We start from the raw sequence: 24,873 nt of genomic DNA, 5'->3' as shown, positions 1-24,873 counted from the left end.
TAGCGGACACAGAGTACTTGAATATTATTTATGGCACTGATTGCTATAACTATCGGGGTGACTGCCATAGGCGTGCGCAGCACATTTTATTAGGGGGTGCACGACTGGAGTGGCGTGCCTAGCACCGCCTACTGGGCGTGCCTAGCACCACCTACTGGGCGTGTCTAGCACCGCCTAATGGGCTAGTATACACATATATATTAAAAAAAAAGGGTTACACACACTCGGAAAAGAAGCTGCTGGGGGAAGTGGAGCAGGGAACTGCGCATACGCAGTATAATCCCATGATTGGAAGCGCTAATTCCAGGATTCAAACCCTGGTGTTTTTGGGCCGGGATCCCGCAGATCCCACTCCCAATCTCGGGATTGGCCTCCCTATTCACAACTGGCCTTGCTGCCCTCTGGTAGAAACAATAGATGCTAAATGGATGGCGGCACTTGCAGGACTTTAAAGAATGAGTTGTCAACGTTTCAATTTATTCATAATGAAAATTATTGTCCTGACGAAAATGTATTGAATAAATTGAAATGTTGACAACTCAGCAGAGGAACACAGCATGCTTTAAAGTGCTGTAAGTGCCACCATCCACTTAGCATCTATACATAAATATAAATATATATATATATATATATATATATATATACACACACACACACACACTGAGTGTGTATATATATAATATACACACACACACACACACACACACACACACACAGACACTTTTGAATACATGTAAGCTGCCTTACTTTTATCAAAAATAGCCGTCATCATGCGCTGGTCTGCCCCTGCATTTTGTGGTGGAGGGTAGCAGGGTCCGGGCTCAGTGGTGGCTCAGTGGTGGCGCAGTGCCTGGAGTCTCACTGACTCCGCAAAGGACCATGGGAGGAGGAGCTGCTGCAGCCGGGCATGCGCAGCAGCCCTCCTCCCGGAGCGGCCGCCATATTTCTTAGGGGCTATCATACATACGCTGACTACAGTGCCCGCGCCGCAGCCCGCAGTGCACCCGCTCCGGCGCTGCCGCAGGCGGCTCTGCTCAGATGTGCGACTGCAGAGCCGCTGGCGGCTTCACATCAGCAGCACAACGGATCACAGGCGCGAGACGTGCGGGGGGTGCCGGCCATTAGGGGGTGCCTGTGCGCACCAGGCACCCCCCGTGCGCACGCCTATGGTGACTGCGCTGCAGTAACATATAATTAGTCTGTATTTGTCTGATTAACGGGTGATCCCGTATTTGCTACGCAGTGATATATCAACCCCTTATGAGTACGGAATAAATAGATGATATCACGGGCACTTTTGGCTATAAATTGCGAGAGTACCTATACTGCACCGGCAAATGATTAATCAGCATTTGTCCCATTAACGGGTAATCCCGTACTTGCCGTGCAGTAATATGTTAGACCTTGGTAAGCACACAATGAATGAATGATACTAAAGGCATTTGTAGCTATAGATTGTGAGGGTGAATACACTGCAATGGCATATATTTAATCAGCATTTGTCCGATTAACGGGTATTACTGTGCTTGCCATGCAGTGATATATCAATCCCTAATGAGCACACAATAAATAGATGATACTAAAGGCACTTTTGGCTATAGATTGTGAGGGTGAATACACTGCAATGGCATATATTTAATCAGCATTTGTCCGATTAACGGGTATTACCGTGCTTGCCATGCAGTGATCCAACCCCCAGGGTACATAACAGATAACAAATAAGATAGTTAATGCAAGGGCATTGGAGTGGAAAGAGATGCCGATGCGCGCATTTCGCAAACAGCTGTTTAGAAATTAAGCATGGACCTCTCCATCTGTATGCTCATGGCGATAGCGATGCGCGGCCCTGCTCGTCACTATCGCTGACTCTAGATTTGGCATGCATGCATGCCAAATCTAGTAGATCGCTCACATCACTGCTCTGTGAAGTGAATGACCCCCCCCCCCCCTCCTCCTCGCTCAGTACACATCATGCTGAGTGCTGAGCGGGGGGACAGATGTGTGCTGAGTGGTCTGTGCTAGATCGCTCAGCACGCATCTCCCCCGTGTGTACGATGCTTTAGAATATCCATCACAGTCAAGGTCAGGCACAATCACCTTTCCTTTCAGTTCATTTTATTATCAGTAATGGCATTAAACTTACTGACTTTGAGACTGAGCTGCGACAGTCACCAAACGCAATCTTCTTCTACTGGCTGGTTGTATTTAGCCATTGTTTTTAACAAATACATTTTTGTATGGAGAACGCTTCTACCCATGCACTGCTCAAAGCCATAATTATAGTCCTTTTTAGTCCCTGAGCACCCTCCCTCCTTCCTTTTAGCCTTGTACAAAAATAAATATGTGAACCAGCCAACAAGCTTTGTCTATTGGCTGGTTGTGTCACTACATTTTTGTATATTCAATCAAGTGTTTTTTGAATGCATATTTTACTTAAATTATTTTTATTTTCTATCAATTCACTGCTGAGTGATTAAGTTACCAGTGCAGAGTGTGAACCACAGGTTTTTCATCCTGTTGTGTGTGAAACTTTGCATAATGCATCACTGAATTCTACTGCCACTGCTGTCTGGATGTACATTAGAGGGCAGTGCTTTATAGCAGCGGGTGCTAAAGGAAGGAATATCAGTGCTAGCGTGTGGGCCTTGATTTTAGCTGTGACTGCTGAATGGCAGTCACCACCAGGGCTGCAATGGTATTCGAAGAGCCCCAGTACTATTGAGGGGAAAAGATCACACTCCTTTGTGAACACTGGAGCCCTACTTACATGCTGCGCCACCTGCTGAAGGGTGGCCTTTTCAGGCCATTTTTGGAGTGTGGCTGTATTGATAATTGCTTTCATGTTGTTAGGTGCATAGCAGCTGTGAGCAAGGAGGTTAGTCCACATATTGACTGCAAACATACCTCCCAACATTTCTAAAACAGTGATTGGGACAACAGCGCGCCCGCTCCTGGAAATGGGGCGTGGACTGTGTAATAGTGCCGTGATCATGAGCCACGCCCCCCTTTTTGTCACTGAGGAGGCATGCTCAGCGCTCTGTGAGCTGCTAGCATGCCCACTCTCCCTCTGTCTCCAGCGTCTATTCAACGCTACTCTGCTAAGCAGGGCAGCGATGACAGGAGCCTCCCAACTACCCCAATCACCGCAGGACACTGCAGCCCGCGGGTGGAACAGCAGGACAGTCCACCAAAAAACAGGACTGTCCCGCGAAAATCGGGACAGTTGGGAGGTATGTCCAAACCAGAGTAGGTTTTACTGAAGATAACAGGATACAGGTGATAGAAGAGAGACAGCAGTTAATATGAGAAGGTATCACTCTCCTGGGCTAAGTACTGTACAGCTGTACAGCACTGTGATTCTTCAATAACACAATGACAGGCTTGGGCATATGCAGATCCTTTTATAGATCCAAGTAAACAACATGCACCTACAGTCTAATCAGCCTGACTTTTTAGTCTGTCGACTCAGACATGTGATGCTATTGTGACTGATGCAAAATAACACTTAGTTACGAGACAGATTGTAGCATTTAACCATTTAACTATATGTCAAAAGGCTGCACCTTTTTGGCAGCCTACACCCCTGGATAGGTCCAGGTACTTTTCACATGTTACTCCTCCTTCTCTGCACCAGATACATAGAAAACAATGGCCCTGAGCAGTGTTTGGCTATATGCAACTGGGCTTGATTATGGGAAGACATCCACTTGGCCAAATCAGTGCAGCATTAGCCGAGCTTTGTGGCAGCCGATCTTGCATAAAAGTGTTCGCCGTCCCATATGGTAATGAGCACTTTTGAATTAAATGAGATGCGCCAGGTGGGCGAAGGATGCAAGATGGCAATTTGGACTCTTCGTCAGCTCTATTTTCATACAGAGTTCTGCCTCTCACGCCTCTAATTCATATTTGGGAATTTTATATACTGTCCCATGTGGCAAAAAAATTTTTCTTTCTAGGCAAAATACTTAGCTAGATTAACTCTTTAATTAGACCATTGGGGGGAATTCAATTATCGGCAAAGGATTTCGCCTGGCTGAATTTGTATGTCAGCCGTCGCACTTTATGGCAGCGGGAACTCACAGAAAGATGTTCCATACCCCTCAAGCATTTTTTTCCTAATCGTGCATTCAGCCATCCGAGGCAAAGGGTGTGAGAAGGGCTGCCGTTGCCAGTGTTTAAACGCAGCAGCAACGGCTATTCACACTCTTCCCGGCAATTGAATTTGCACCTAAGTCTCCAAGCAAATAAAAAACTAAGAATAATATTTTTTCATAATAGTTTTGTTAAATACCTGGAAGAGAATCCCATCAGTCTGCTGAGATTTCTTGATTAGGGGCTGAGGAATATCCTTTGGTACAGAATCCAGTGGAGAGATCTCTGCTACATTCCAAGTGAATTGAACAACGGGTTTGTAAACTACACTAGGTTTCCCTGTGGCTGAAAACATGGCTCTGCTTTCCTCAGCAACACCTTGTTAATTGTTAGCTCTGCGCTTGTAAAAGTTTAATGCATGTTGTGGCTCATCCTAAACAGGGGCCCAGCAGACTCATGCACTCTGGAACCAAGTCTGTTTATTTAGTCAGAGGTTAACCCCATCACTATCAGCACAAGAAAATACAATTTAGAAGTATGCTAAGTGGAGGCTGACATTCTGTAGGCTGAACCAATTTTCATAGGAATGTTCACTGTGAAAGTACAGGCCATATCTGTACTGAGGCTTGCGCTCATTGTGACTATAGGTAATAAGTAGAAATGAGCGGGTTGAGTTCTCAGAAAACCGAACCCTACCGGACTTCCCGCCACGAGCCCGGATCCGAGTCAGGCTCGGGTTTTCCCGCCTGACTCGGAAACCAAGACAAGGCAAAACGTCATCCTCCCGCTGTCGGATTCTCGCGGGGTTTGGAATCCATATAAACAGCCGCACGTTGTCGCCATTTTCACTCCGGCATTGAAGAGTGTAGAGAGAGGACGTGTCTCCGTCCTCAGTGTCTGTGTCGTGTGCTACATCTGTCCAGTCACAGTGGTTGTGTCTTCTGCTGCCATATGTCCAGTGCTGCTGTATAAGTCCAGTCCAGTGGTGCTGTGATGTACTGCATCAGTCCAGTGGTGGTGTCTTGTGCTGCATCAGTCCAGTCACAGTGGTGGTGGTGTCCTCTGCTGCCATATGTCCAATGCTGCTGTATAAGTCCAGTCCAGTGGTGCTGTGTTGTGCTGCATTGGTCCAGTGATGGTGTGTTGTGCTGCATCAGTCCAGTCACAGTGGTGGTGTCTTCTGCTGCCATATGTCCAGTGCTGCTGTATAAGTCCAGTCCAGTGGTGCTGTGATGTTCTGCATCAGTCCAGTGGTGGTGTTTGTGCTGCATCAGTCCAGTCACAGTGGTCGTGTCCTCTGCTGCCATATGTCCAGTGCTGCTGTATAAGTCCAGTCCAGTGGTGCTGTGTTGTGCTGCATCGGTCCAGTGATGGTGTGTTGTGCTGCATCAGTCCAGTCACAGTGGTGGTGTCCACTGCTGCCATATGTCCAGTGCTGGTGTATAAGTCCAGTCTATTGCAGTGGTGCTGTGTTGTCCTGCATCAGTCCAGTGGTGGTGTGCCTGTGCTGCTGGTCTGCCGTATATGTCCAGTGGTACTGCCGTATAAATCCAGTGATCCTGCTGTATAATTCCGGTGATCCTGCCATATAAGTCCAGTGATCCTGCCGTATAATTACAGTGGTACTGGCGTATAAGTCCATCAAGTGATACTGCCGTATATGTCCAGTGATCCTGCCGTATATGTCCATTGATACTGCCGTATATGTCCAGCGGTATTGCCGCATAATTCCAGTGATCCTGCCATATAAGTCCAGTGATTCTGCCGTATAATTACAGTGGTACTGGCGTATAAGTCCAGTTCAGCTGTACTGCCATATATGTCCAGCGGTACTGCCGTATATTAGAGATGAGCGCCTGAAATTTTTTGGGTTTTGTGTTTTGGTTTTGGGTTCGGTTCCGCGGCCGTGTTTTGGGTTCGAACGCGTTTTGGCAAAACCTCACCGAATTTTTTTTGTCGGATTCGGGTGTGTTTTGGATTCGGGTGTTTTTTTCAAAAAACACTAAAAAACAGCTTAAATCATAGAATTTGGGGGTCATTTTGATCCCAAAGTATTATTAACCTCAAAAACCATAATTTACAATCATTTTCAGTCTATTCTGAATACCTCACACCTCACAATATTATTTTTAGTCCTAAAATTTGCACCGAGGTCGCTGTGTGAGTAAGATAAGCGACCCTAGTGGCCGACACAAACACCGGGCCCATCTAGGAGTGGCACTGCAGTGTCACGCAGGATGTCCCTTCCAAAAAACCCTCCCCAAACAGCACATGACGCAAAGAAAAAAAGAGGCGCAATGAGGTAGCTGTGTGAGTAAGATTAGCGACCCTAGTGGCCGACACAAACACCGGGCCCATCTAGGAGTGGCACTGCAGTGTCACGCAGGATGGCCCTTCCAAAAAACCCTCCCCAAACAGCACATGATGCAAAGAAAAAAAGAGGCGCAATGAGGTAGCTGTGTGAGTAAGATTAGCGACCCTAGTGGCCGACACAAACACCGGGCCCATCTAGGAGTGGCACTGCAGTGTCACGCAGGATGTCCCTTCCAAAAAACCCTCCCCAAACAGCACATGACGCAAAGAAAAAAAGAGGCGCAATGAGGTAGCTGACTGTGTGAGTAAGATTAGCGACCCTAGTGGCCGACACAAACACCGGGCCCATTTAGGAGTGGCACTGCAGTGTCACGCAGGATGTCCCTTCCAAAAAACCCTCCCCAATCAGCACATGATGCAAAGAAAAAGAAAAGAAAAAAGAGGTGCAAGATGGAATTGTCCTTGGGCCCTCCCACCCACCCTTATGTTGTATAAACAAAACAGGACATGCACACTTTAACCAACCCATCATTTCAGTGACAGGGTCTGCCACACGACTGTGACTGATATGACGGGTTGGTTTGGACCCCCCCCAAAAAAGAAGCAATTAATCTCTCCTTGCACAAACTGGCTCTACAGAGGCAAGATGTCCACCTCATCATCACCCTCCGATATATCACCGTGTACATCCCCCTCCTCACAGATTATCAATTCGTCCCCACTGGAATCCACCATCTCAGCTCCCTGTGTACTTTGTGGAGGCAATTGCTGCTGGTCAATGTCTCCGCGGAGGAATTGATTATAATTCATTTTAATGAACATCATCTTCTCCACATTTTCTGGATGTAACCTCGTACGCCGATTGCTGACAAGGTGAGCGGCGGCACTAAACACTCTTTCGGAGTACACACTTGTGGGAGGGCAACTTAGGTAGAATAAAGCCAGTTTGTGCAAGGGCCTCCAAATTGCCTCTTTTTCCTGCCAGTATAAGTACGGACTGTGTGACGTGCCTACTTGGATGCGGTCACTCATATAATCCTCCACCATTCTATCAATGTTGAGAGAATCATATGCAGTGACAGTAGACGACATGTCCGTAATCGTTGTCAGGTCCTTCAGTCCGGACCAGATGTCAGCATCAGCAGTCGCTCCAGACTGCCCTGCATCACCGCCAGCGGGTGGGCTCGGAATTCTGAGCCTTTTCCTCGCACCCCCAGTTGCGGGAGAATGTGAAGGAGGAGATGTTGACAGGTCGCGTTCCGCTTGACTTGACAATTTTGTCACCAGCAGGTCTTTCAACCCCAGCAGACTTGTGTCTGCCGGAAAGAGAGATCCAAGGTAGGCTTTAAATCTAGGATCGAGCACGGTGGCCAAAATGTAGTGCTCTGATTTCAACAGATTGACCACCCGTGAATCCTTGTTAAGCGAATTAAGGGCTCCATCCACAAGTCCCACATGCCTAGCGGAATCGCTCCGTGTTAGCTCCTCCTTCAATGTCTCCAGCTTCTTCTGCAAAAGCCTGATGAGGGGAATGACCTGACTCAGGCTGGCAGTGTCTGAACTGACTTCACGTGTGGCAAGTTCAAAGGGCATCAGAACCTTGCACAACGTTGAAATCATTCTCCACTGCGCTTGAGACAGGTGCATTCCACCTACTATATCGTGCTCAATTGTATAGGCTTGAATGGCCTTTTGCTGCTCCTCCAACCTCTGAAGCATATAGAGGGTTGAATTCCACCTCGTTACCACTTCTTGCTTCAGATGATGGCAGGGCAGGTTCAGTAGTTTTTGGTGGTGCTCCAGTCTTCTGTACGTGGTGCCTGTACGCCGAAAGTGTCCCGCAATTCTTCTGGCCACCGACAGCATCTCTTGCACGCCCCTGTCGTTTTTTAAAAAATTCTGCACCACCAAATTCAAGGTATGTGCAAAACATGGGACGTGCTGGAATTTGCCCATATTTAATGCACACACAATATTGCTGGCGTTGTCCGATGCCACAAATCCACAGGAGAGTCCAATTGGGATAAGCCATTCCGCGATGATCTTCCTCAGTTGCCGTAAGAGGTTTTCAGCTGTGTGCGTATTCTGGAAAGCGGTGATACAAAGCGTAGCCTGCCTAGGAAAGAGTTGGCGTTTGCGAGATGCTGCTACTGGTGCCGCCGCTGCTGTTCTTGCGGCGGGAGTCCATACATCTACCCAGTGGGCTGTCACAGTCATATAGTCCTGACCCTGCCCTGCTCCACTTGTCCACATGTCCGTGGTTAAGTGGACATTGGGTTCAACTGCATTTTTTAGGACACTGGTGAGTCTTTTTCTGACGTCCGTGTACATTCTCGGTATCGCCTGCCTAGAGAAGTGGAACCTAGATGGTATTTGGTAACGGGGGCACACTGCCTCAATAAATTGTCTAGTTCCCTGTGAACTAACGGCGGATACCGGACGCACGTCTAACACCAACATAGTTGTCAAGGCCTCAGTTATCCGCTTTGCAGCAGGATGACTGCTGTGATATTTCATCTTCCTCGCAAAGGACTGTTGGACAGTCAATTGCTTACTGGAAGTAGTACAAGTGGGCTTACGACTTCCCCTCTGGGATGACCATCGACTCCCAGCAGCAACAACAGCAGCGCCAGCAGCAGTAGGCGTTACACGCAAGGATGCATCGGAGGAATCCCAGGCAGGAGAGGACTCGTCAGAATTGCCAGTGACATGGCCTGCAGGACTATTGGCATTCCTGGGGAAGGAGGAAATTGACACTGAGGGAGTTGGTGGGGTGGTTTGCGTGAGCTTGGTTACAAGAGGAAGGGATTTACTGGTCAGTGGACTGCTTCCGCTGTCGCCCAAAGTTTTTGAACTTGTCACTGACTTATTATGAATGCGCTGCAGGTGACGTATAAGGGAGGATGTTCCGAGGTGGTTAACGTCCTTACCCCTACTTATTACAGCTTGACAAAGGCAACACACGGCTTGACACCTGTTGTCCGCTTTTCTGTTGAAATACCTCCACACCGAAGAGCTGATTTTTTTGGTATTTTCACCAGGCATGTCAACGGCCATATTCCTCCCACGGACAACAGGTGTCTCCCCGGGTGCCTGACTTAAACAAACCACCTCACCATCAGAATCCTCCTGGTCAATTTCCTCCCCAGCGCCAGCAACACCCATATCCTCCTCATCCTGGTGTACTTCAACATCTTCATCTTCAATCTGACTATCAGGAACTGGACTGCGGGTGCTCCTTCCAGCACTTGCAGGGGGCGTGCAAATGGTGGAAGGCGCATGCTCTTCACGTCCAGTGTTGGGAAGGTCAGGCATCGCAACCGACACAATTGGACTCTCCTTGTGGATTTGGGATTTCGAAGAACGCACAGTTCTTTGCGGTGCTTTTGCCAGCTTGAGTCTTTTCAGTTTTCTAGCGAGAGGCTGAGTGCTTCCATCCTCATGTGAAGCTGAACCACTAGCCATGAACATAGGCCAGGGCCTCAGCCGTTCCTTGCCACTCCGTGTGGTAAATGGCATATTGGCAAGTTTACGCTTCTCCTCCGACAATTTTATTTTAGGTTTTGGAGTCCTTTTTTTACTGATATTTGGTGTTTTGGATTTGACATGCTCTGTACTATGACATTGGGCATCGGCCTTGGCAGACGACGTTGCTGGCATTTCATCGTCTCGGCCATGACTAGTGGCAGCAGCTTCAGCACGAGGTGGAAGTGGATCTTGATCTTTCCCTAATTTTGGAACCTCAACATTTTTGTTCTCCATATTTTAATAGGCACAACTAAAAGGCACCTCAGGTAAACAATGGAGATGGATACTAGTATACAATTATGGACTGCCTGCCGAGTGCAGACACAGAGGTAGCCACAGCCGTGAACTACCGTACTGTACTGTGTCTGCTGCTAATATAGACTGGTTGATAAAGAGATGTCTATGTAACTATGTATGTATAAAGAAGAAAGAAAAAAAAACCACGGTTAGGTGGTATACAATTATGGACGGACTGCCTGCCGAGTGCAGACACAGAGGTAGCCACAGCCGTGAACTACCGTACTGTACTGTGTCTGCTGCTAATAATATAGACTGGTTGATAAAGAGATGTCGTAGTAGTATGTATGTATAAAGAAGAAAGAAAAAAAAACCACGGTTAGGTGGTATACAATTATGGACGGACTGCCTGCCGAGTGCAGACACAGAGGTAGCCACAGCCGTGAACTACCGTACTGTACTGTGTCTGCTGCTAATATAGACTGGTTGATAAAGAGATGTCTATGTAACTATGTATGTATAAAGAAGAAAGAAAAAAAAACCACGGTTAGGTGGTATACAATTATGGACGGACTGCCTGCCGAGTGCAGACACAGAGGTAGCCACAGCCGTGAACTACCGTACTGTACTGTGTCTGCTGCTAATATAGACTGGTTGATAAAGAGATGTCTATGTAACTATGTATGTATAAAGAAGAAAGAAAAAAAAACCACGGTTAGGTGGTATACAATTATGGACGGACTGCCTGCCGAGTGCAGACACAGAGGTAGCCACAGCCGTGAACTACCGTACTGTACTGTGTCTGCTGCTAATATAGACTGGTTGATAAAGAGATGTCTATGTAACTATGTATGTATAAAGAAGAAAGAAAAAAAAACCACGGTTAGGTGGTATACAATTATGGACGGACTGCCTGCCGAGTGCAGACACAGAGGTAGCCACAGCCGTGAACTACCGTACTGTACTGTGTCTGCTGCTAATATAGACTGGTTGATAAAGAGATGTCTATGTAACTATGTATGTATAAAGAAGAAAGAAAAAAAAACCACGGTTAGGTGGTATACAATTATGGACGGACTGCCTGCCGAGTGCAGACACAGAGGTAGCCACAGCCGTGAACTACCGTACTGTACTGTGTCTGCTGCTAATATAGACTGGTTGATAAAGAGATGTCGTAGTAGTATGTATGTATAAAGAAGAAAAAAAAACCACGGTTAGGTGGTATACAATTATGGACGGACTGCCTGCCGAGTGCAGACACAGAGGTAGCCACAGCCGTGAACTACCGTACTGTGTCTGCTGCGACTGGATGATAAATGATATAAAAAATATATATATATCACTACTGCAGCCGGACAGGTATATATTATATATTATATAATGACGGACCTGCTGGACACTGTCTGTCAGCAGAATGAGTTTTATTTTTATAGAATAAAAAAAACAACAACACACAAGTGAAGTCACACGACGTGTGTTTAACTTTTTCAGGCAATCACAATATAAGTATACTACTAACTATACTGGTGGTCAGTGTGGTCAGGTCACTGGTCAGTCACACTGGCAGTGGCACTCCTGCAGCAAAAGTGTGCACTGTTTAATTTTAATATAATATTATGTACTCCTGGCTCCTGCTATAACCTATAACTGGCACTGCAGTGCTCCCCAGTCTCCCCCACAATTATAAGCTGTGTGAGCTGAGCAGTCAGACAGATATATAATATATATAGATGATGCAGCACACTGGGCTGAGCCTGAGCAGTGCACACAGATATGGTATGTGACTGAGTCACTGTGTGTATCGCTTTTTTCAGGCAGAGAACGGATATATTAAATAAACTGCACTGTCTGGTGGTCACTCACTATATAATATTATGTACTCCTGGCTCCTGCTATAACCTATAACTGGCACTGCAGTGCTCCCCAGTCTCCCCCACAATTATAAGCTGTGTGAGCTGAGCAGTCAGACAGATATATAATATATATAGATGATGCAGCACACTGGGCTGAGCCTGAGCAGTGCACACAGATATGGTATGTGACTGAGTCACTGTGTGTATCGCTTTTTTCAGGCAGAGAATGGATATATTAAATAAACTGCACTGTCTGGTGGTCACTCACTAGTAAACTCTCTGCACTCTCTACACTTCTACAGTACTCCTCCTAGTCCTAAGCTCCAGTAAATCTCTCTCTCTTATAATCTAAATGGAGAGGACGCCAGCCACGTCCTCTCCCTATCAATCTCAATGCACGTGTGAAAATGGCCGCGACGCGCGGCTCCTTATATAGAATCCGAGTCTCGCGATAGAATCCGAGCCTCGCGAGAATCCGACAGCGTGATGATGACGTTCGGGCGCGCTCGGGTTAACCGAGCAAGGCGGGAAGATCCGAGTCGCTCGGACCCATGTAAAAAAACATGAAGTTCGGGCGGGTTCGGATTCAGAGAAACCGAACCCGCTCATCTCTACCGTATATGTCCAGTGGTACTAATGTATAAGTCCAGTGATCCTGCCGGATAATTCCAGTGACCCTGCCGTATAAGTCCAGTGATCCTTCCGTATAATTACAGTGGTACTGGCGTATAAGTCCAGTCCAGCGGTACTGCCGTATGTGTCCAGCGGTACTGCCGTATATGTCCAGTGGTACTGCCGTATAAATCCAGTGATCCTGCCGTATAAGTCCAGTGATCCTGCCATATAATTACAGTGGTACTGGCGTATAAGTTCAGTCCAGTGATCCTTCCGTATAATTACAGTGGCACTGGCGTGTACGTCCAGTCCAGTGATCCTGCCATATAATTCCAGTGATCCTGCCGTATATATCCAGTGGTACTGCTATATATATATATATATATATATATATATATATATATATATACATACATATACACACACCCTGTTGCAAAGCGGATTACTGAAGCCATAACAACTATGCTGGTGTTAGATGTGTGTCCGGTATCCGCCATTAGTGCAGTGGGACTGCAGTGCCAACCCTAGATGGGCCAGGTGTTTGTGCCGCATGCTTGTGTCGCTTTGCTTAATCATACAGCTACCTCATTGCCCTCTTTTACTTCTTGGCATGATGTGCTGTTTGGGTACTATTTTTTTTTAAGTGCCATCCTGTCTGACACTGCAATGCCACTCCTAGATGGGCCAATTGTTTGTGTCGCTTAGCATAGTCATACAGCTACCTCATTGCACCATACTTGCCCACTCTCCCGGAAAGGCCGGGAGGCTCCCGAAATTAGGGTGGCACTCCCGGCCCCCGGGGAAGGGGGCAAGTCTCCCGCATCCCGCTTGCCCCCCGCCGCCGCACCACGCTCTCCTCCCGCTGCTCCCCACGCCCCCCGCCACTTTCAGCCCGTTAAACAGAAAAAAGGGGCGGGGCGATGATGCGATCGCATCATCGTAGCCCCGCCCCCTGCCCTGCAATACCGATATTGTGGGCATTACAGAGGAGGGGCGTGGCTATGATGATGCAAACTCATCACCAAGCCCCCGTACCGCCTCCTCCACGCCCCCTCTTGTGTGACCTGGCTGCTCCCTCCCAGAGGGAGCAGCCACAAAGTAGGTAAGTATGCATTGCACCTCTCACATCTTTGTATGATGTGCTGTTTTGGGCCTTTTTTTTATATCTGCCCTCCTGTCTGCCACTGCAGTGCCACTCCCTGATGGGCCAATTGTTTGTGTCGCTTAGCCATACCTCCCAACTTTCCTCTTTATGAAAGAGGGACGCACGCTCGTAGAAGGGGGTGTGGCCTATGAAAAGGGGGCTTGGATTCACAGGAGGATCCGCGCTCGCGAGCCACGCCCCATTTTCGTCAGTGAGGGGGCATGCCCAGCGCTCCGTGAGCTGCTGGCATGCCCCCTCTCCTCCTGTCTCCACTGAATAGACGCTATGCGCACAGTGTCTATTCACTGCTGCTCTGCTTAGCAGAGCAGCGAGTGCAGGAGCCTCACAACTGCCCCTTCCCCCACCGCAGGACACTGCAACCCGCGGGTGGGACAGCGAGTTAGTCCCAAAAACAAGGGACTGTCCCGCGAAAATCGGGACAGTTGGGAGGTATGGCTTAGCTTAGTCATACAGCTACAGTACCTACAAAAAATATACACCTGGCGCCACCATCCTCAAAGTAATTAGCAGCTAGTCTCTGGGATTAAGTTCCAATTGCCCCAGATTTGAAAGCAGAAAAAAAGAAAGTATGAGACAGAGCTTCTTACTTTGATAACCTTTTATAAAAATAAAACACAAAAAATTACAATATCACATTTAAATACCGGCCAGTATTATTTAAAAAATATATATTATATTTCACAGTATAAGAAAAAACAATATCACTTAACCACTTTATGGAGCTGCCAATTCCAGCACTCTATTTGCTACAATAAAGCTCTAATTTTAGATTATAATTACAGAAGTATCCATCTATCCTCTCTGGAGGCAAATAATCAGCTGTAATATGCAAATTAAAGTCCCACTGCGGATATATCCAGCACAGTTCTTTTGGGTACAGCATGCAAGTGTACCAATCAAATCAAAAGGTATTAGGCAGTTCTTTACGCATGCCATTGCCAAGCACATGCATAGATGTTATAGCGTGTTAGTAGAAAGCAATTCTTTCCGGCACATTAAGCGCATGCACCAATCTAACTGCTGGTTAGTGCATAAACAGTTCTTTTAGGTGCACCATGCAAAAGCACCAATTACCTCTCACAGCTGCTCCTTTCGCTTGTAGCCTTGCCTGTATTTTCAGGCTGCTGTGTGGAGTCCGTTCTGTTCCCCCTTAACACTGGGGTGATGAGTTGGATGTGAGCCGGCCAGCTTACTAAACAATGCTACAGGAGTATTTTCTCCTCTCCCAAAGTGTCCTGCCCTGCCTTTTTTTTATATATCTGCCCTCCTGACTGCCACTGCAGTGCCACTACTAGATGGACCAAGTGTTTGTGCCGCACACTTGTGTCGCTTAGTTTAGTCATACAGCTACCTCGGTGCACTTCTTTTTCTAATTTGCATCATGTGCTTTTTGGGGACTCGTTTTTTAAAGTGCCATCCTGTCTAACACTGCAGTGCCACTCCTAGATGGGCCAGGTGTTTGTGCCGCACACTTGTGTCACTTACAGTAGCTTATTCATACAGCCACCTTGGTGCAACCTTTTGGCCTTAAAACAATATTGTGAGGTGTTCAGAATAGCCTGGAAATGAGTGGAAATGAATATTATTGAGGTTAATAATACCGTAGGATCAAACTGACCCCCCACATTCTATGATTTTAGCCGTTTCTATGTTTTTTTCAAAAATCATCCAGATCCAAAACTAAAACACGAAAGGGTGGTTTTGGCAAAAACAATCCAAAACTAAAACACGGGCGGGGAATTAGAACCAAAACACGAAAAGTGTCCGCCGCACATCTCTAGTAATAAGTGGGTTTAGGACTCTGTTGTTTGGTTTTGTCTAGTAGCCTACACACATTTATATTTGCCAAATTTACATGAGTCATATTGGGGAGCTGCAGGGGCATTTTAATAACATACGCAGGTCTCCGGGAACATGACGCCTGTGCCTTGTTCCCGGGGACATCTCCAGTGTGCATGCGCAAATCACTCGGAAATGTCTGCGGCAGCCGTGGGACTCCGGAGGGGAAAGTATACTATATGGCTACAGTGTGTGGTTTGTGCCCCCCTACCTTCCCAGGGTGCCTGTGTGCACCGCATACACTGCACCGCATACACTGCACCCATTATAGAAACGTCTATGGGGAACTACATCTGCTGATTCATTGCCTGCTCAAGAATACTTTTGTTCCTTTGGACACAGGTAACTTCCTGCATGATTTCTGCTAGCAGTCTCCTGAGGTGGTGAGCAGAAATCAGCAAAAAGTCAGCTGTTTGGGTGCGCTAGACAGGACTGTGCACGCTTCATGGGTCTGAACCTGGTGCGTTTGGGCCCATCAAACAAGATAAGTAATGCAGTCAGGCCCAGTAAAACAACTGAATTGCTCCAGGGCCGAAACTAGGATTTTCGTCACCTGGGGCAAGGCAATATGTGTGCGTGCCCCCCCCCCCAAAAAAAAACACACAAAAAAAAAACCAAGCAAACAAAAAACAGTAAAACAAACTCTGTCAGACTAAAACGTCAGATTACCAGTAAATTTTAAAAAAGGGATACAATATTCCCCTATGTGCCTCAAATGCCCTACAGTATGCATCACATGGCCCGCCAGCGTGTTTAACTACATGCTCCACTGTGTCCCCCCATACATTGCACTGTATCTTAACACTTCGTCACTGCACTACATTCCCCTATCAACTACACTACATCACTACACTACATCCCCTTATATGCTACACCACATCAGTGCACTAAAAGCCCCTATATACTGCAATACATTACTATACTACATACCCTATATGGTACACTACATCACTACACTACATCTCCCTATAAGCTACACCAAATCCCCCATCTGGGAGGCAAAGTGGAGCTTGATACTGCTAACTGAGAGCACAGTGCGCTTCTATAGCTTGTACAGTGCACCGCACGCTAGTCGCAGCACTGCATGGCAAAGAAGAGAGTTTAAGACAGTAGCCGGCATAGGAGAGATCCCAGGCACTGGAGCTCACCCATACAGCATTGGAGCCAGCTGTGGGCAGACGGGTGGGTCAGAGATGTAGCCAAGGGTGCTGTCTGCTGCCTCACTGGAGCAGCACAGCACTGCCGGTAAAAAAAACAAAAAAACCCTGTTCCTCTGTAACATCTTGGCACCCCCTCAAATCTTGCACCCGGGGCGCATGCCCCCTTAGCACCCCCCTAGTTATGGCCCTGATTGCTCTGTCGGACGCGCATTACCCCCCTTGAGTGCAATGAAGATATTCACAGCAGTGCTGTAACCAGGTGTGTGCACTGTGTGCTTTGCACACAGCGCACTTGTGATAGGAGCGCATCAGACGTGCCTTGTCCCCGATTGGCCCTCCTACCCTGGGAGTGTGGCAGTGACATACGGAGCAGGGTGCCATGCCGCTGCGCCAACCCCAGCAGCTGCTCCGTTGCAATATAAAGTCTCCTCTCCGCTCCTCGGATAGCCCTGGTGGTCTAGTGTTTTTCGTGACTCTAGCTGCAGCTGCTATCTGAGCGCGACTGGCGGCTGCAGCCACGGTCACGTGATCTCTCCACAGCAATGCCGGATTTAAAGCCTGCGCTGCCATTGTTGTGACAGGAGGAGAAGACCCGGTCCTGGGATGAGCTTGGAGCCGGAGTTGGGGGTGGAGGGAAAGGCGGCTGCTACTGTTGCTGCTCCTCCAGCGCTCTGGGTCTGCCTGTGGTACCGCTTATCACACACTACTACAAGAAGGAAGGTGAGGCCTGGGGCACAGGGTAATTGCTGATCCCATATACTCTGCCTGCCTAATGTGTAAAAAAAAAAAAGGGGGGGGGCTACGACTATGCCTGCCTAATGTGTAAAAAGGGTGACTGCTGCCATAATGTGTAAAAAGGCTGACTGTGCTGCCATACTGTGGAAAAAAGGTGACTGTGCTGCCGTAATGTGTAAAAAGGGGTACTGTCTGCCGTAATGTGTAAAAAGGGGACTCTGCTGCCATAATATGTAAAAAGGGTGACTGTGCTGCCATAATGTGTAAAAAGGGGACTGTGCTGCCGTAATGTGTAAAAAGTGTGACTGTGCTGCCATGATGTGTAAAAAGGGTGACTGTGCTGCCGTAATTTGTAAAAAGATGTCTCTGCCTGCCGTAATGTTTAAAAAGGTGACTGTGCTGCCATAATGTGGAAAAAAGGGGACTGTTTGCCGTAATGTGTAAAAAGGGTGACTCTGCTGCTGTAATGTGTAAAAAGGAGTCTCTGCCTGTCATAATGTTTAAAAAGGGACTCTGCTGCCGTAATGTTTAAAAGGGGACTCTACCTGGAGTAATGTGAAAAATGGAGTTCTACCTGGTGTAATGTGTGTAAGTGACGCAACTGTGTGGTGTAACTTAAATAATGGAGACTTCTGTACAGCGTAATATGTATTGGTATTGTTTTGTGTCCACGCCCCTTTCGCATGAAGCCATGCCACTATATTTTTGGTGTGCGCCTTCGGTGCGCACTTACCCTGTGATTTTTCTTGCACACAGCGCTAAAATGTCTAGTTACGGCACTGATTCACAGTCTTTGCATCCAGACCACTGCCCACAGCTATTGTATTTTTAGAGAAGTATCATACATGAATAATGACCAAGAGTATGTGTGTGAGAGGAAATAATGCGATACAAAACAAAAAAAGGGCCGCATACCGAGAGCCTGAATTACAGGTGTATGTAAGTGAATTTCAGCCACGTAAAGATACGTCTTGGTGCAGAATTGTGGCACTGCATACTGCATATGTGCACAACTAACACCCGCTTTTATAATTGCATGTTGCCTGCATTTGTAGCCCCTCACCTTTAGAGGGACAGATTAGGGGCATTAATATGGAAGTGGAGTACAGTAAGACCAGATGAATGTAAGCATGAATCTTTAAGATGTCTCTTTAAATTACGTAGATCTTAAAAAACATTACTTATGAGATGTACATTTTGCACCTATGTGGACTGTGTGTACATTTTGGAGTATGTGAAGAGGAGTGTCATATTTATTTTTTGTACACATCTATACGGATTCAGTATGATATCCTGGATGTCGGTATCCGGCGGTCAGGAGACCAACACCGGGATCCCAACAGCCAGAATATAGACGGTGAGTGCAGCCTGTCACCTCATGGGCTCGCAGCACTCGCATTGAATTAGGGGAGTAATTCAGATCTGATCGCTGCAGTGCGTTTTCTCACAGCGTGCGATCAGATCCGAACTGCAAATGCGTCTGAGCCCCACTGCGCCGCGTGACGGACAGCTGCTACAGGGATCGGCGCCCTGCGATGGGATGGTGCAAAGGATCCAGTCACATGGGCGTTCGCAAGGAGACTGACAGGAAGAGACCGTTTGTGGATGGCAACTGAGCGTTTTCCGGGAGTGTCCGGAGAAACGCAGGCTTGCTCAGGCGTTTTGAGGGAGGGTGTCTGACGTCAGCTCCGGTCCCGATCATGAGGATTCAGTCGAAACGGCAGAGTAAGTCCTGGGCTGCGCAGAGACCGCACAAACTGATTTTTGTGCAGCTCTGTTAACGAAGCGATCGCTCACTTGCACAGCATTTTCCCCTCCCCCAATAGGCGGCGACTATCTGATTGCAGGGCAGCAAAACACAACGCCCAGTGATCAGATCTGAATTAGGCCCAAGGTCCCTTGTTGCCACAGGGTTATATTCCCCTGTGGTTTCCAGGTAGAGGTCAGGATTGCAACCGCCGATATTTCACCAGTTGTCGGGAATCCGGTGTCGGTATCCGGCAACTTGGCTGCCTCCCATCTATACAATAGCTTTAAAAATTGCATATGAGAAGCGCCATGTAAATCATGACAGATGTGAAAAAAAAAATTGTCATTTTTTTTATTTGATAATTGGGCATCTTTATGTTGAACTCCAAATAAGGCTCTGAATGTTGAGTTTTGTACGTACTCTAAAGATCTTCAGATGAATATATAATAACTAGTTATGACGGGACAACATAACAGTAATGTCAGCCTGGCGACTTTGCGCGCCAGAATGGAGCAACACTTCAATTGCTCTATCGGGCTCCATCTAGTAGCCGCTGGCACGCAAAACACTTGAATTCCTCCCATAGATGTGAGGAGCAGCGTTAGGCTTTTAATATGTAGGGTATGTTTATTTATGTATATGATTTATAGGATATGTTAATATCAGAAGTAATAATATTCCCACCAGGAAACGAAAGTTAACTACAGGTACCAGACAACACAACAATCAACACTACCCCCAAGCCTGCTGCCTTAATGTCATCCTTGTCTCAGAACTGATTTTAGCGCCACACATTAAATCAGTATCCAGATCCTGTGACATACATGTAAAAATTATTTCCAGAACATATAACACTCACAAGATAATACAAACTAATTGTGGCTAGATTAATTTTCCGTGCGAAACCTTCTTTTACTGCTGCTCCTCTCAGTCTATATATTGGTTGCCTGCTTAAGTTGGGATGTGGTTCATTTTGCATTTATCATTTAGGCACAGGATTTTTAGGATCTATTTGTAGGATTTGTTAAGCGTTGTGGAATGTATGTGCACTGTATAAAACATGTATGATTAAATAAATAATAAATACTTGTATTCTCCTCTCTGGCGCAAGGCCCCTCCTCCCACGCCCTACAATCTCCTGCTCTATTCTTGTGCCGCTCAGGCTTGGCTCTGCCCCCCTGCTGTAGGTTTGGCTGTATTTGTCTGCAGTCCATTTTGGCCCCTGCCAGTGGCAGCTCCAGCACAATGGAAGCATCTAAATTGTATTTTTACTAAGCGGTGGGTTTTCAATGCTTTTGAATGTATTGTAACATTATTGCCTTTCTAAATCTCTTACATTTTAGTCACTAACACTGAGCTGTGCCTAAAATCCCTCAGATCAGATGTGAATTTTACATAACATATCTTAAAATAATTACAGTGAGTGCCAAATAGAATAGACATTAAAACACTTTGCACGCGTAAAACAAATATACCAGATTGGTGAGAGTTTGGCCTAAATAAACCGCAAGAATGTAGTACTGCTCGGTCCTGGGCAAATCGTTATTACAAAAAGGTTTAAATTATTTACTTTAAATCCTTAAGCCAGCAAGGTAACTGCATCTCCCCCCATTCAGCCAACCCAAGCAATGAGTCAGCTTCTGGCATCTCCCCCAGACCCTGTCACCACTACTTACCTTCTCAATCATCACGTCATTCCAAATCCTCCCCCATCAGTGCAGTCTCTTGGAAGGTGACATTTTCATGTGACATTTCCACATCTGACAGCTGAAGCAACAGTCACAAGTCTCGCGCAATGAGCCAGACCTACGGAGTGACAGCCTGCACCCTCATTCCTCCGCCACTCCGGATTAACACTCTTATCCCTGGCAGGAGTGCTACACATGCATCCACATTAACTCCCGGTCAAGGTCCCCAGCAGGCTTGAGGCCAGTCGCCTTTTCTGTGCTATGTGACAACATTCCAATTTCCAGCATTTACACTGGAATGTACAGTTGATTATTAACTGAGAAATATAACAGGTCCTCTGTGTATTTAACCTGATAGTGCTGCTAACTAGTATCCACATTTAAATTTCTCAGAAAAATGTATTATTACCCATCTATTACTTTAAAAAAGGTGCATAGCAAGCTTGGGATGGTCCATTGTTAGCGTGGAATGCTAAAACATTACAATAGAAATAATGTCAATGTATAATTAACAGTTCTGTTGGTAACTAAAGGCAGCTTGCAAATGGTATATACAGGGCCGGTGCAAGGTCTATCTGCACCCTAGGCAAAGTTTCAGCCTAGCACCCCCTAATCTACAACCATCTATGTACTGTCTGTGGTCCCACAGAACCCCCCATGGGTTACTTACCTTATGTTGTTTTCCCTCATCATTGGCATGGTTCCTCTTACAGGCAGCAGCAGCATTACAGTGACACTGCTGGGTGCTGACATGTAGTCAGGTGCTGCTTGCTGCTGTATAGCTGGGATTCAGGGGCCTGGAGAAGGTGCATCAGGGCTATGAGTACGACTTTGGGCGTGGCCCTCGGGAGCCATAGTTTTACAACTGCCTCCTATGTGCATTCACATGACTTGATGATACACGTGTCGGCACGGAGGAAGCACAGAGGCATTATGCAGCACAACCTGATAGCGGCAGTTGTACCTGATTAGACATGCCGCCAGCGCAGTGTAAAAGGAGGATGTCTCGTAAGGAGACATCCTTCAATTTATTGCTTGATGGATTCAGTGGCGCCCTCCAAGGGCCGGCGCCCCTAGGCAGCCGCCTAAAGCTGCCTAATGGAAGAGCCGGCCCTGGGTATATACAGTAGCAAAAAAGTAGATAGCTAATACATTCCATATGTCCAAACATACATTGTATCATTAAAATGTATCTGTACCCTACACAAAGAGGAGGCAGCCAAAGTGTATTTATTAGGTAATAATGATGCTGTCCATTGGTAACTGTAATTTTCTCCATCAGATTGTATTTTACAATTTTATAAACACAACAACCGCTCTTCAACAGGCCTGGATTGTTCACCTTGCAACTATGAGACGGGACTGAAGCCCTGGCATGCTATAGAGTTCTAGCAGGCTGTACTCTGGACTGTATGTTCAAATGGGTTGCATAGCCTGTCAGTTGAGCAGCATTTTTAATTTAATAATCTCATGCCACAGCCTCTTTGTACAGGGTTGACCATTGCACCCATAGATACTTTGTGAGTATATAAACTGTGCTGCTTTTTGTATCAGACCCCAGGGATACCTATTACTGCAGCCCAGTCTCAAACTCTTTAGGAGTAAGGCAACAAAACATTGAAGTCCGCTTTAATTTCTTCAATAGAGCTTCTTATACTCTTAGTTATAAAATAAATATGAAATGCTGAATCCAGTAGATAAAATATACTTCCCAACATTTGAAAATCCTGTAGCGGGACTCCCATGCATGCAACGGAAAAGGGAGTGAGGCCTACAGGAAAGGGCATGGCTTGCAATCACAGCACTGCTGTGAGGACACGCCCTTTCATATAGGCCACATATCTTTTTTTAGTTGCGCGTGTGGGAGTCCGTTTTCAGTCACTGAGGTGGCATGCCCAGCGCTCTGTGAGCTGCTGGCATGCCACCAGTCCCTCTGTCTCCATTGATAGCAGAGCAGTGAGTGATAGGAGCCTAGCAACTGCCCCCTACTGTGGAACACTGCGGCCCGCGGGTGGGACAGTCCCAAAAAAAGTGACGGTCCCGTGAAAATTGGGACAGTGTGGAGGTATGGATAAAGGAGTTTAAAGATGTACTGAATTAGGAGTGGAAAAACCAGTATGCATACACTAATGCACAAAGGTAACATTTTGATTTAGAGTCAGAGTCAGACCTAATCTATGATATCAAACTGGACTTTAGTCCTACTACTGTAAGCAGCACCATGGCTCCTCTTTGTACTGCTTTGCTTTACATACGAGGGGTGTGCAATAAGTTTCCGTATGTGCAGTGCATAGGTAGAGCAGACACAATCTCATTGTCTGGTTGTGAACTGTATCCTCTGACTAAAGTTCTTGTGAAATGTCAAGGCACAGAACCATATATAAGCAGCACTGCACACCAAAGAAGTCAGCATGTTCACTTCCTTCACAAACTCGTCATGGAGCTCAACAGAGGCCACTGGAGAGCCATGATCTCCTAGGACTACAAGAGTGGTCTCCAATAGCAGGAAAGTTTCGACTGACTGCGAGCTGCTTTTGGGGAGGAAGCACCATACAGAACCACTGTGTTTAAGTGTAGACAGTCCCTGGAAAATGAGGAGTGATGCAGCCGACCTGTAACCGACCCCCAACACAGAGGACAATGTTGCTGCCGTGCAGGCCATAGATGACTTGGACGACAGGGTGACACTGGCCCAGTTAGAGTAGGAGATAGGCATCTCATCAGGATCCATCTGCTTGATACTCCATGAAAAGCTTGGCTGAGCAAGGTTTCTACACAGTGGGTGCCCCATCAGCTGACTCAAGAGCAGAAGGAGGCTCGGGTGACTTGGTGCCGCATCTGAATTGCTGTGCTCATTGCAGGGCCGGATTAAGCCTCAGGGGTGCTTGGGGCACTTGAGACAGAGGGGCCCCGGTGAAAGGAGTGTATATTAGATTATGCATACCTCCCAACATGACCCATACCAGGAGGGACAACATGCTCTCTGTCTGGACTTCCCTCATAATATATGATTGGTGTCACCTGTGTTGAACTATTTAATTGATAAGAAAGGTGTCTCAACACAGGTGTTTGCAATCAAAAATTAAGAAGGAAGTCCAGGTAGGAAGCATCTTATCCCTCCCGGTATGGGTCATGCTGGGATGTATGGCAGGGCTGAAACCAGGATTTTTGTTGCCTGGGGCAAGACAGTAATTTGGCCCCCCTGCCCCCCTAAAAAAAGAAAAATACAAAATAACAAAAATCAAACAAACCCTGTCAGACTACAATAATCAGATTATGTGTAATTTTGAAAAAAAGGGGATGCTATTGGACAATATTCCCCTATGTGCCCCAAATGCCCTATGCATCACATGACCCCCAGCAGCGTGTGCCATGCCATGCCCCCCCTGTGTGTACCCATACATTGCACTGTATCACTGCACTATGGGCCTAATTCAAGGTTGATTGCAAAAACAAAATCTTCCACTAATGGGCAAAACCATGTGCACTGCAGGTGGGGCAGATATAACATGTGCAGAGTGAGTTAGAGTAGTGTGGGTTATTTTGTTTCTGTGCAGGGTAAATACTGGCTGCTTTATTTTTACACTGCACACCCCACCCAAATCTAACTCTCTCTGAACATATTATAGCTGCCCCACCTGCACTGCAAATGGTTTTGCCCATTAGAGAGAGATTTAGCTTTTACAATAAACTTTGAATTAGGCCCTATATCATAACACTTCTTCACTGCACTACATTCCACTATCCACTGCACTACATCACTATACTACATCCCCCTATACACTGCACTACATACACTATATGCTACACTAGATCCCTATATGCTACACACTACATTCCCCTATCCACTGCACTACATCACTATACTACATCCCCCTATACACTGCACTACATACCC

General features: G+C 46.7%; 1 protein-coding gene across 1 annotated transcript in view; it reads right to left on the bottom strand.

Annotated features, from left to right (window-relative positions):
- TNS1 (tensin 1) overlaps nucleotides 1-21,048 on the bottom strand; it is a 937,838-nt gene extending 916,790 nt beyond the window's left edge. Inside the window, exon 1 of the mRNA XM_063933939.1 lies at nucleotides 20,964-21,048. Within this exon, the coding sequence (XP_063790009.1) occupies nucleotides 20,964-20,975 (12 nt within the window). The 5' untranslated portion in view covers nucleotides 20,976-21,048. The remainder of the gene's footprint in view (nucleotides 1-20,963) is intronic.
- Between the last annotated feature and the right edge of the window lie 3,825 nt (nucleotides 21,049-24,873).

Source organism: Pseudophryne corroboree, chromosome 7 (assembly GCF_028390025.1).
Source record: "Pseudophryne corroboree isolate aPseCor3 chromosome 7, aPseCor3.hap2, whole genome shotgun sequence".
In the NCBI taxonomy this organism is placed as follows: domain Eukaryota; kingdom Metazoa; phylum Chordata; class Amphibia; order Anura; family Myobatrachidae; genus Pseudophryne; species Pseudophryne corroboree.
Note: the sequence above shows the minus strand (reverse complement) of the source record. Positions and strands in the feature narration are given on the sequence as shown.